Source organism: Patagioenas fasciata, chromosome 9, assembly GCF_037038585.1.
Source record: "Patagioenas fasciata isolate bPatFas1 chromosome 9, bPatFas1.hap1, whole genome shotgun sequence".
NCBI classification, from domain to species: Eukaryota; Metazoa; Chordata; class Aves; order Columbiformes; family Columbidae; genus Patagioenas; species Patagioenas fasciata.
Window position 1 is genome coordinate 10,921,979 of NC_092528.1, and position 12,707 is coordinate 10,934,685.

At 40.5% G+C, this 12,707-nt stretch overlaps 1 protein-coding gene across 1 annotated transcript; it reads left to right on the top strand.

Moving 5' to 3' along the window:
• The first annotated feature begins 6,524 nt into the window (after positions 1 to 6,524).
• MRPS22 (mitochondrial ribosomal protein S22) lies at positions 6,525 to 12,325 on the top strand. The gene is made up of 8 exons (XM_065844349.2): positions 6,525 to 6,672; positions 6,889 to 7,040; positions 7,773 to 7,937; positions 9,175 to 9,318; positions 9,806 to 9,889; positions 10,457 to 10,602; positions 11,776 to 11,884; positions 12,149 to 12,325. Exons 1-8 carry the CDS (start codon positions 6,561 to 6,563, stop codon positions 12,239 to 12,241), a joined length of 1,005 nt encoding a protein of 334 aa, XP_065700421.1. The 5' UTR covers positions 6,525 to 6,560; the 3' UTR covers positions 12,242 to 12,325.
• The last annotated feature ends 382 nt before the right edge of the window (positions 12,326 to 12,707 follow it).

Below are 12,707 nucleotides of genomic sequence, written 5' to 3' on the forward strand. Positions count from 1 at the left end.
TTGACCATGGAGTATCAGGGGCAAAAACCACATGAGAAGGGAATGGCATGTGGTCAAGAGTAGTTTCTTGGTATCACTGAGCAACAAGATGGCTGGTTATGAGGTAACTGCTCTTTAAACTGGAAGAAAATAAACACAGAAATAAAATTATAACAGAGAGTAAACCACTTCTACGAAAAACTAATCTATTTAACTGTAACAAGTCATCAGCAGAAAAATGTATTCACCTACTTCTGAAAGAATTGAAGAATGAAGGGGTTGTGTTGATCAATAAAATCGGCTATCATGAGAAGAGGCTTGAGGAAACGAAATTTTGCAGTTACCATTGAACAGGTATTAGAACAGTTTATAACTAGGACAATATGCTTCTGTGTGAAGTAAATCCATTAATAAAATAATTAAATTAAAATAATAAAATTATACAATAGTTACAATGATACTTGAATTAAAAACACAGGAAAATCATGTCTCCAGGCTATTTTGGGAGAGTGACAAAATAGGACCAAGTATAACTAGTAGACACATCTGATTTGGATTTTTATGAAGCCTTTGACAACAGGCCAGGCGATACACATAATAAACACCTAGGTTTAAACCAGACAGTCTAGGTTCCAGAATATTCTGTCAGGTGTCAAGTTTCAGTGAAAAACTGAAACGGGAAATGGGAGAGGTGCCCGAGGATTGAAGGAAAGTAAATGTCACTCCAGTCTTCAAAAAGGGCAAGAAGGAGGACCTGGGTAATTATAGACCGGTCAGCCTCACCTCTGTCCCTGGGAAAGTAATGTAACGGCTTGTCCTTGGTGCCATCTCGAGGCATATCAGGGATAAGAGGGTCATTAGGGGCAGTCAGCATGGCTTTACCAAGGGTAAGTCATGCTTGACCAACCTCATAGCGTTTTATGAGAATGCAACAAGGTGGATGGATGATGGCAGAGCAGTGGATGTGGTCTGCCTTGACTTCAGTAAAGCCTTTGACACAGTCCCTCACAGCATCCTCACAGCTAAATTGAGGAGGTGTGGTCTGAACAATAGAGTAGTGAGGTGGGTTGCAAACTGGCTTAAGGAGAGAAGCCAGAGAGTGGTGGTCAATGGTGTGGAGTCCAGTTGGAGGCCAGTATCTAGTGGAGTGCCTCAGGGATCAGTACTGGGGCCAATATTATTCAATAACGATTTGGACGAGGGAATTGAGTGTACTATCAGCAAGTTTGCTGATGACACCAAGCTGGGAGGAGTGGCTGACACGCCAGAAGGCTGTGCTGCCATCCAGGGACCTGGGCAGGCTGGAGAGTTGGGCAGGGAATAACCTGATGAAATGTAACAAGGGAAAGTATAGAGTCCTGCATCTGGGCAGGAACAACCCCAGGTTCCAGTATAGGTTGGGGAATGACCTATTAGAAAGCAGTGTAAGGAAAGGGACCTGGGGCTCCTGGTGGACAACAGGATGACCATGAGCCAGCACTGTGCCCTTGTGGCCAGGAAGGCCAACGGCATCCTTGGGTGTATTACAAGGGGGGTGGTCAATAGATCGAGAGAGGTTCTCCTTCCCCTCTACTCCGCCCTGGTGAGACCCCATCTGGAATATTGTGTCCAGTTCTGGGCCCCTCAGGTCCAGAAGGACAGGGAACTGCTGGAGAGGGTCCAGCGTAGGGCAACAAAGATGATTAAGGGAGTGGAGCATCTCCCTTATGAAGAAAGGTTGAGGGAGCTGGGGCTCTTTAGTTTGGAGGAGACTAAGGGGGGACCTTATTAATGTCTATAAGTATATAAAAGGTGAGTGCCATAGGATGGAGCCAGGCTCTCCTCGGTGGCAAACAATGATAGGACAATGGGTAATGGGATCAAGCTGGAACACAAGAGGTTCCACTTAAATTTGAGAAGAAACCTCTTCTCAGTGAGGGTGACAGAGCACTGGAACAGGCTGCCCAGGGAGGTTGTGGAGTCTCCTTGCCTGGAGACATTCAAAACCCGCCTGGACATGTTCCTGTGTGACCTCATCTAGGCGTTCCTGTTCCGGCAGGGGGATCGGACTAAATGATCTTCTGAGGTCCCTTCCAATCCCAAACATACTATGATACTGTGTGAAAAACAGATAAAAGTACAATTGCGAGAGAAAGGTATTGACTACTTGTGTTAGTAACACGCGAGGATGGAAAAATTATATTTAACCTCTGAACTGGAGCACGCCATCTCCTCCAAACACTCCTGTCCCCCGAGAACTAAACAAACCAACAAATCTGCCAGGACCTTCTGCCCTGTTCTTCTACTGTGGAAATAAAGGTATCAGGTATGTCCCTTCCTGCCCACATGTAGTAATTTGTGCTGGACTCCAGATTCAGTTCACAATGCCCTGGTGAGTGCTTGGATTCAGAAGAACAGGACTTCAAATAGTGATGGAATGAGAGGGAGGTTAAAAACTGATTAAGAACAGGGAAAACAACAATTACCCAAATGCTGCCTTACTTTGAATAACACTGAATATTTACTATTTTTTTTCCTGACAATTCATTTTTAAGATACAAGTATTACAAGAGCAGAGAGATAGAATAAAATTTATTTGAAAAATATGGACTTAATTCAGAGTTTGTTGAAGTCAGGGAAGGACTTCCAATGGCTTTAATGGGCTTTGGCTCAAGCTGCTACAGTGTAGCAAAGAAAACAATATAAACTGAAGTGGGATTTATATCCCTACTATAAATAATGTATGCAATCTCAATTACTGGAGGCAGTATTTGTATATATCTCATTTATCATTATTAAAGTGAGATTATGGCAGCTTTATGTGAGACGGAGGCAAATCTAGGTCATTACTGAAAACAGTTCATTTACATTACCCACTGTAACTACTCAGGCACTTCCATTCTTCATGTTTAGAATCTCAATCTTGCCCCCTTGTGGCCCACAGGAATATACCACAAATGCACGGTATAAATTCGTCTGACTAGACTGAAAACTAAAAATCAAGAGCATGTATAATCCGTTTTGTTTTGTTATTCTTTTCTTTCAATTTTGAAATACAAATATCAGCTGCTGAAGGTAGAAATAAATCCTAGAGGGACATTTACTCTTCAACTTGTGCTTACTATTAGCACTTGCTAAACTGTCAGCACCAGAGTAACAAACATGGAAGACTTTAGCACACTGTTTCGCTCATTCCCTCTCACTAAGGATATTTATGTAGGCAACAGAACGCAGCTGCTCACACAGCATGATAATAGCTACAGTTGAGCTCAATTACTTCAGTTTCAGTGAGCATCGCAGTTATTATTTGTAAAAATGGGCTTTGTCCACAGGACTACCTATAACTCTGCCCTCAGAGCTAAGCTGGGCCCAGCAGCCCGGGACAGAGTTCTACAGACACAGAGATCTGTCATGACTGCCAAGTACCAAAATGAAATTTTAAAATAAAACAGCTTAATATGGTCTTTAAGATAAAAACCAGTCACTTTGGTGTATTAGCAAAGGCTCATGCATCGTCATCGTGACCATCACCATCAAAAAAGCTACCCAGGGCTCTGGATGGCAAAGCCAATCCATGGCTACAGACCTTAAAAGACAATTCCAGACGAAACAATAGCCACTCCCTTAAGCAAAAGAAACTGGCAAATAAGATGCTTGCAGTTAATATGCCTGAAAATAGACAATCATATTACAAACAACCAGCCCCATAATTTTAGAAAACAAACAAACAAAAAACCCCACTCCATCTATTTACATGGGGAACCAAAACATATATTACTCCTTTAAAACTAATTTGATGATCTAATAAAGCTTGTGTCACCTCTTCTACTTCAGCACCCTCTGCCTTTTCTGTGAAAAATAATTTCTCTTCAGACTAATCCACACAGGTTTAGTAAAACCAGTTTCCAACTCGGTCCACTGTGTCCCTCAGAAAAATGTTCCACAGGGTTGCCAGATCCTCTCTTATCAGGAACAAGAGAACCAACCATTAATTTTAAAGAGGTTGTGTCATCAACTACAGACATGTACACAGCCTTAAAGGGTTCACTGTTTTTTCTTATAGTAGTTGGACATGCAGTTACTAAATCTTATGTTTTGTATTCTTCCTTCCTAACAACTTCTTACTACTAATTTGACATATTTATTATTCAGAAAGCCTGTTAAACTACAGCCCCTTGTTTTATCAACTAAAAAGACAATGCAACAATGAAAGCTCCTAAGCTCCACGTTTGCCTTGTCTTTCCCTGAGCTGTTAAGCAAACCAGTTCCCTCTCAGCAGCCATCTGATCCTTTTGCCCTGCTGAAACTACCAAAGAGGAAATTAACACAAATTGTGGAGCTGATTTTGTATTGACACTTTTCCAATAGATTCCAGACTGAGACCACCAACGTGTTTCACAAGGGACATCCACTCATCATCAGATGGTTGCAATTTTCCAACAGCAACTGTCCTGGGATGAATTCAAAATACTAACAAAAGCTAAGAAAAGTTCTTTATTTCATTACCAATTTTTACACCACTGATTCTTCAAGCTGGTGTTGTATTTTTAACTATACCAATATAAAACATCCTACTTAAATTAGTTACTTCAGTACAAATATAAACCATAAATCTAATAAACCTATGCAATATAAATTTATTTTATTTTATAAATTATGTTAAACTGCTCTACTTCCATCTACAGTATAGTTAGCTAATATTTCCTTTCATCCCACCAGCCAAAAGGCTAATCCTCATAGCAGCTGTTACTACTCCAGTACAGAATGACTGTGAATTTAACCTCTCCTGGATATAGCCTAATAAATTCTGTTGTTTTTCTAAGCACTTCTGTGAATTAAAATGGACGTTGGCTTGCCATCCAAATTCATGAACAGGTCTGAAGTGGCTTTTAGGCAAGTCGCCAAATAACTTCCCAACTCCCATATAGGGTATTGCTCTCACTCCAGAGATCTTCCGAGCAAGAATTGAAAAACAACATCGTCTCCATTTCCTCAAAATAATATTTCATTTTCTTAACATTATTTGAATAAATAAAGCACAACATTATATTAAAATAATATTAAGGGTTCATTTGCACTCATCAATTCTCAATGACTTTAACTTAATTGTACCAATACAAATATGAGAAGAATATGTCCTGCTGCAACCTGACAATACAAAGGCCAGGATATTGAAAAGCTTGAATATAAAATGCAACCCAGCACATGTGTTTGGATATTGAAGAAGGATGAGGATTTATTACTAGAAACAAATAAATGTTTCATCTGATGCTTAACTTCATGCTAATGAAAACCAATATATTCTCCAAGACTCCCATCTCCATTTTCAATAGCAACATAATTTAGACTTCGATTTGGAAAAAGCAATGAACAAACCACTAAGCTTTAAAACAACTGGAAATCTACAGAATTCAAGCACATTACTTGTGTTTCTGTATCTTTCCTACTGGAGATGAACCATTTCTTGTTTCAACAGCAAGCCATCAGCTAGCTTGCATCAATGTGTGGCTTTGAACATTTTAAAATTCAGAGCATTCAGGGCCCTTATACAGAGACCTGTCTGCTGATAACAAGTTTTCTTTCTGTTTCACACACCCCTAACTACAACCTGTAAGACCGAAATTCACAATAGACCAACTACAGAACATAAACTTCAAGTAATAGTAAACTTCCAACCCACTGAAATAGACAAGGCTATAAAAAGGTCAGTTGTTCTAATGAAATAACATGTCAATTTCAGCTGCATACCAGCCTCTTCACAGCCATTAGAGCCGATCTGCTGTAGCTATTGGATTAAAAAAAATACTTTGGGTTTTATGCTTGAACACAGTTACTTATTTTCCGTCCTTTACAAAAATGTTAAAGCTCTCTGAACATGGAAAGGCTGAACTCATAACTACCAAAGACTTGTTTTACCAGGCCGAGGAGGCCAGTGCTGTGCAGGGGCACAGGTGCTTGTCAAGTGATACCTTCAGACACAGATACTGACTTGCTGTGTCCTCCAAAGTTCCTCCAGATCATGGGCCAGGCAGAAAATCTGCCACTTGACAACGAGACTGCCCTTCCAGTCACCAAGCAGAGCAACACTTGAGGTTTCTGATTTCGTACGAATTCCCACAGCACTGCCCAGGCCCGGGACAGAGCAGCCCCGCCGGCCGCCAGGACCGTGCGCACCTGCCCCCTCGCACCTTCCTGAGCTCCAAGCAGCTGCAGTTCACCAGCGGTTCAATCGCAGCAGCGTGCACCGTGTGAGAACCAAGAAGTTCCTCTTGTTTCCAACTGCTTTGTCTCCGCACTGAGCAGGGACACCTGCGGGTCTGAGCCCCGCTCGCTCCCGGTCAGCGTTCCCTCACACCCGCCGCTGTCCCCGCTCCGACAAGAGCGACAGAACGAGCTCTCACTCTAACGCAGCCCTCGCCTCCGCCTCGACGGCGTTTTGACAACACAAACGCATTGGGAGCGTTTTATTTGCCTTTCCCCTCCCAGCTTTTCTCCCTCCTTAAGGCGGGGTCGCTGCCCGAGGCGGCCGTTCCACCCGCGGCGCCGCGACTTCATTTCCCGGCCTGCCCCGGCGGGGCAGAGCGGGAAGGGGCGTGTGCAAAATGGCGGCGCTCGGCTCCGCGGCCGCACAGGGGCGGCTGTCGTGCGCGGCGCGGGTGCTGTGGGGCTGTCGCGCGCGGCGGGGGCTATGTCAGGACGCGGGGACTGCGGCCGGTAGGTGATGGGGGGAACGGGGGAGATCCCCGCCCGGGTTTGGAACCTGCGAGCGCTCGTCGTGGTGTGCGCTTATGGTTCCCGGGAGGCGGGAGGGGGCAGCTGTGCCACGCGGGGCAGCGGCCGCGGGGCCTTCGCGGCAGGGGGAGGGGGCGGTGGCTGTGCCCCCTGCTTCTCCAGCGGGCCCGTTAACGGCGTGTGAACCCCCCCGAGCAGGGAAGGCGGCCCGGCCCGCCTTTGGGGACGAGGCCGTGCAGAACCTGCTGTACAGAATGACCGGGCTCAACCTGCAGAAGGTCTTTAGGCCGGTGAAAAAGCAGCTGAAGCCGCCCAAGTACAAGCTGATGACCGAAGCTCAGCTGGAAGAGGTGAGCTGTTCTGCTTCGGCTTGAAATAGTAGCAAAATCTCTGTAACATTCCATATTTCTGCTTCATTTAGTGCTGCTGTTGAAAACATTTTGGTTTCTTTTGGTTGTTTCAGGTCATTTGCTAAATTAGTGAAAATCAGTGTTTCTTCACTTTGAATAGTCAGTTCTATTTATCCAGTTATTCCTGATTTTTATGGAATATAGAAAGACATAGGATACTTTTTTTTCTCCCTCTGGAGCGAAAGGTTCTGTTTATTATTCCCTTAAAATTGTGTTCAATGTCTTTATCTGATGCTGAAGTTATAGCCCTGGGAATCCTTTCACTACTTGTTTTAGTTGTTGTCAGACTATGTTCCAGGATGGTGAAGGGGCCAGTTCTTCTGTAACCACAGTCACAGCAATATACAAACTGTTTATTGTCCTTCATGCTCTGGGGAAAATTTACCAGAGGAAAATACCTGAAATAAACTTGGTGTTTGCAGTGATATGTGTAGATTTTAGTTCTAGAACTTCTTCCAGCCATTTGCCCAAGTTACAATAGTGGTATGTTGTTCATGTGCAGTTCATCAGCCTCGAGATTTAATTAGTGTATCACTTCTTCTCAACTGCAGAAAAAAAGTAAATTAAAAATGTATCTCTAAATGAAAATATTTGACGCAAAATTGTATGTTAGCTTTCCAACAGGATGATTTTTTTTAAATTTTAAAATTAATGTACTGGGTTTTTTTTAAGGCCACAAGAAAAGCCATTGAGGAAGCTAAAGAAAAACTAACCATGCCCCCTGTTTTGAATGAACGAGAGCCAATTGATGATGTCTTAGCCGATGATAAAATCCTTGAAGGAACTGAAACTACAAAATATGTGTTTACAGATTTAACTTACTCCATTCCACATCGTGTAAGTAACAAGATATTAATTTATTTTAATATTTTTAATTAATAATTTCAAAATAAGTTTTAGGTTTTAATAAAATTTAATTATAGCAGTGTGCAAAAAGGCTGATTAGTTTTAAATTCAGTCTAGTACCAGGCAGTACAAGGACATGTATTGCTAAATGTTTGCTTCTAACTTACAATGATAAATTAATTCCAGTGCTCAAAAGCAGGTGAGGCTGGGAGAGAGATGGGGGGAGGGAGAGGAAGCTGTGGGATAGTTAATTATACATTAGTTAATTATACATATATATATATATAGTTAATTTTATATATATATATGTATCTTCTATACTTGATAGAAGCTTTCTGTGGAATTGTATTACTGAGTACTGTACGTAGTCCAAAAGATGTAGCTACTTCACAGTTGCAAAGATCTGGTGAAAAGCTGAGTAAATGATAAATGAATTCATGTGAAAGCTGTGAAGAAACAGTTGTCAAATACAGTTGTGGAGCATAAAGAAAACAACTAGATTTCTTTGTACTGTGAAACATCCAGGATGTCTTAAGTACCAGTAATAAGAGGCTTGAAAAATCCTTAACAATAGTTATGATTCTAAGTAATCTCCGTGGTACAAACATGTACATAGTGATGATCCTTTGAAATGAATTGCCAAGTCTTACATCTCTTATTCTGGGAGCTCTCCCCACAAACCTGCTATTTTTTCTTCTGCCTCAGTGTATTGAAAACTTCCTCTTTCCTGTCTGCAGCCCTAGATCAAATAGGCTTGTGAACAAATCTGGGTATTGTTTTAATTGTGGTATTTTTTGTTTTGCACTTGCCCTTACTTGATTCTAGCATCTACCTCTGAAACAAAGTTAAGACGACACTGGCGTTCTTAATCAAGTGTGTATTATTAAATGCATAAAATCAGGCCAGAAGCAGCCCTAACTCCTTTCTTTGGTACTACTTGTGATATCTGTCTGAAGTTCACAGAGCTGTAGCTTTTAGTGTAAGTACATGCACAGTTATGTCATACAGCAAAATTAAGATGTAAATGTAGCACTTAATTAGCAGATACCATGGGAGAAATTATTAATTTAGTGCACAGCAACAATCAGACAGAAACTGCTTATTATTGTGGGTTTAGGTATAGAGGGACTTTGCCAAATATGAATCATTTTTACAATGGGTATAAAGAGAGAAGACTTTGGGAGATAATGCCTTTTTTTTTTTTTTTTTTTTTTCACATTTTTTTCAGGAGCGTTTCATTGTAGTTAGAGAACCAAATGGTGTATTACGCAAAGCAACCTGGGAGGAACGAGACAGAATGATACAGATATTCTTCCCAAAAGAAGGGCGCAGAGTTATCCCCCCAGTGATATTCAAGGATGAGCACCTTGTGGTAAGAGCTTCCTGGTTTTGAAAACTGACCATTTTTACTTGCTTATGCTCTCATAGTGAAACTGTCCTATTTAGACAGAGGAGCTCTGAAAAGCCAGTCTGCTTGTATGTTTTACGCTGCTTGAATTCTGTTTTGAACAGTTATCATTGTAACCTAAAATGCTTACTATGAAGCTCCAGGTTGGGACCAGGTAAATCCAGGCTAGGTGTAAATATTCTGTCATGCTGTAAGTCCAAATTTAATAGTTATGCATTAATGAAATGGTATGCTAATCTGAAAATATTAAGTGTGTTTCAGAAACAAAAATTGAGAAACACTGTATTAGTCTCATCAGGGCAGTTACTGTTACCCATTTTGCCTTGTGACTAAGGGGATACTCGCTGGAAGTTTTGCCCAGAACAGAAATACTGTGGCTGCTGTTTTGATTTTGGATAGTTGGAATGGTGTGATACAGAATCTAGTCCTGAATTTTGCACTGTTGTTTCAGACCGTGTTTCAACAAGACCGTCATGAGGACATCCTTAACATGTGCATTGCTCAGTTTGAGCCAGATTCACCGGACTATATCAGAGTGAGTTCCCTTTTCATTTTTCTAGTAATAATATTAGTGAAGACCTTTAGGGTTTGTTTTGTAAACATATATATTACCTGGTTATCAAAGTTGTTCGTAGGTGTTCCTTCCCCTCCATATAGATTACCTGTTATCCTCATGCTTTTTTTTCCTTTCCCTTGAATCACTGAGAACATAACTTCTATTGGGCAATTTTTCAAGTACCTTTTCTTCAAAGTGAAATTTCACCTTTTTCCTCCTTAAAGAATAGATTGCAACGTGACAGCCGTGAAATGAAAGTTCAGAGGTTATGTCCCTGCCTCCCACATTTTCAGTACATAGCTAGTATTTACCTTTCTCTTAACATAAAGGTGTCCATGCCTAAGTGCTAAGAACTGGGTTATGCCAGTGTTACCCTGAATTACACCAAGTATAAAGCTTTAAGGTAGCATGGTTCAGCCTGTGGCTTACTCCTGCACTTTACAGAGGTCTGAAAATGGATAAAAAACTCTAAATGATAGGTAGAGAGGAGAAATTGTCATCCAACTCTATTTGTGTTAATGAAATGGAAACCTTTACTGTGTATAGGTTCATCATCGGACATATGACGACATTGAGAAACATGCCAAATATGATCTGCTCCGTTCAACAAGACACTTTGGAGGAATGGTGTGGTATCTAGTAAACAGAAAGAAAACAGATGGCTTACTAATAGATATGATCAACAGAGACTTGTAAGTGGTGTTTGTCACTTACTAATTCTGCTTACATAAACAAATAGAAAAGAAGTTACATTGTTTGAAAACAAAAACAGTATTTCTCTAAGATTATGTAAGTGTTGATTTGCGTGAAATTTTAGGTTAGCTGTAACTTTTAGCCATATAGATGCTGAATATAAGCACCAGCCACAGTCCATGGTGTTGCAGGGTATTAAACTACTTTATTGCACAAATTTAGTCTTATAGTTCTTGAGGTTTTGTTTCCCCTGTAATTGTCAGTGTAGTTCCAGCTCTGGGGTCTACTGATCTTAAAGCCTAACAATTTTATATTGCTGAGCTCAGTTTTGACTTAAGGTTGACACAATCTGGGTTTTAGACCAATTTCTAAGTAGCTTAGGAACATAAAGATACTTTCATTTTAAATAAATGGATTTCCATAAGATATGCTCCTAAACTTAGTCAAAACTTCCTGAAGTAAACAGTATTCACTTGTTCAAAATGTCACTAAAGCTAGGAGAAATTTGTACAATTAGAACTCCAAGTTGCAGTGATGGTGGCATTCATTCCCTAGTGTTGAAGCTAGAAACTTTTGACAGGCAGTCAAACCTGAGGCTATTAAAAAATACAGGGAACTTCCAGTTTTGGTATGAAGTTGTTAAAGGGAAAATTAAAATATCTGGGAACTTTAAATAACCCAAATTAGTAGCAATTTTGCCTGCCTGCCCACCCATGTTTTGTTTATGCTTAGGTTTATGTAAAACAACTGTCCCAGTTTTAAGTTCAGCTTGGGGTTCAGTGTCACAAGATTACTTCTGTAAAACATGCTAGTTACTGCAGTTAGTGTCAAAGTCTCTCTTTGGTGTGGTTGTTCCAGTAAATATTTGTTACTAGGTAATTAATTGTATTTTAGAGAGAGCTTGCAGCTTGATCACTGCTGAACCATGCATAAGGCTTAAGCTGCAGCATGGGTAAGTTTATGTACCTTACTTGGTGCACATCGCTGTTTCCATGCTCCTGGGCTTCCTTCTCGTGCAGAGGTTGCCATCGCAATAGATGGTGGGATGCCCGTTTAGCTGTATCTGCTGACTGTATGCTCAGTGAAAGCAGTTTATGAAACCACAAAGTACATTTTCTTTAAGGAAGTATTTAGAGAAAGTAATTGCTACAAACAAACCTTTATTTGTTTAGGCTGGATGATGCTACATGTTTAGTCACACTGTATCATATGCTTCACCCTGAATGTCAATCAGCAAAAGAAGCTAAAGAAGGGAAGCTCCAAGGAGTTGATCTAATCAAGGTATGCTTTTCTACTCTAACAGTACTGAACTAGAGAAGGCTTTTAGACAGCACAAGCCTCTTTATTAGTCTAGTTTTTTTTTTTTTTACCTTAAGAAGCAGTTATTTAACTAGAACTGTTATGCATGCCAGGTTGTTTTTTTAAACTATGTATATTTGCACCAGGATTGCAGGTGTAGCTGGCTGATCTGCCACTGAAGACTGTAATCTCATTATGCAACTATGCTCTTAATTGTACATTAATCTCTCTCCTGCCATGTTTCAGGTATTTGTGAAAACTGAATCACAGAAAGAAGGCTACATACAACTGGCTCTCCAGGCTTACCAAGAAGCAATGGCTACTTCTACAGCTTCATGAAATAAAACTTACAATGACCTAGAGTTTAAGTCTGTTTATGAACATTCTCTGTACAGGATTCCCCAATAAATACTTTGGACAACTGTTCTAGAAATTTTTTTACTAAAAATAAAAAATAATCACTGCAGCAGTTTGTTACTTTCAAAAATTCTGTAAGTTAACTTAGAGCAGTCATCATCACTTTTGGTTTGACATAACAATATACCCCAAGTTTAATGACTTTATTGTTGCATGTGGAATCTTAAGAATTGCCCACAATTAATTATCAAATTAAGTATAGGGTCTGGATAGCTTCATTTAGTAAAGTGTATAATACCACCTCTGTCCCTTAAGCCATACTACCCTTCTGTTGGATTTTTTTTTTTTAAGCTGGAAGTGTCATGTGGAAGAGTAACTGAGCTACTGTGAGTTAACAGATAGCCTGTACTCTTAGGTACATAGTTACTTTTCCCCTGTGCTAAGAAAA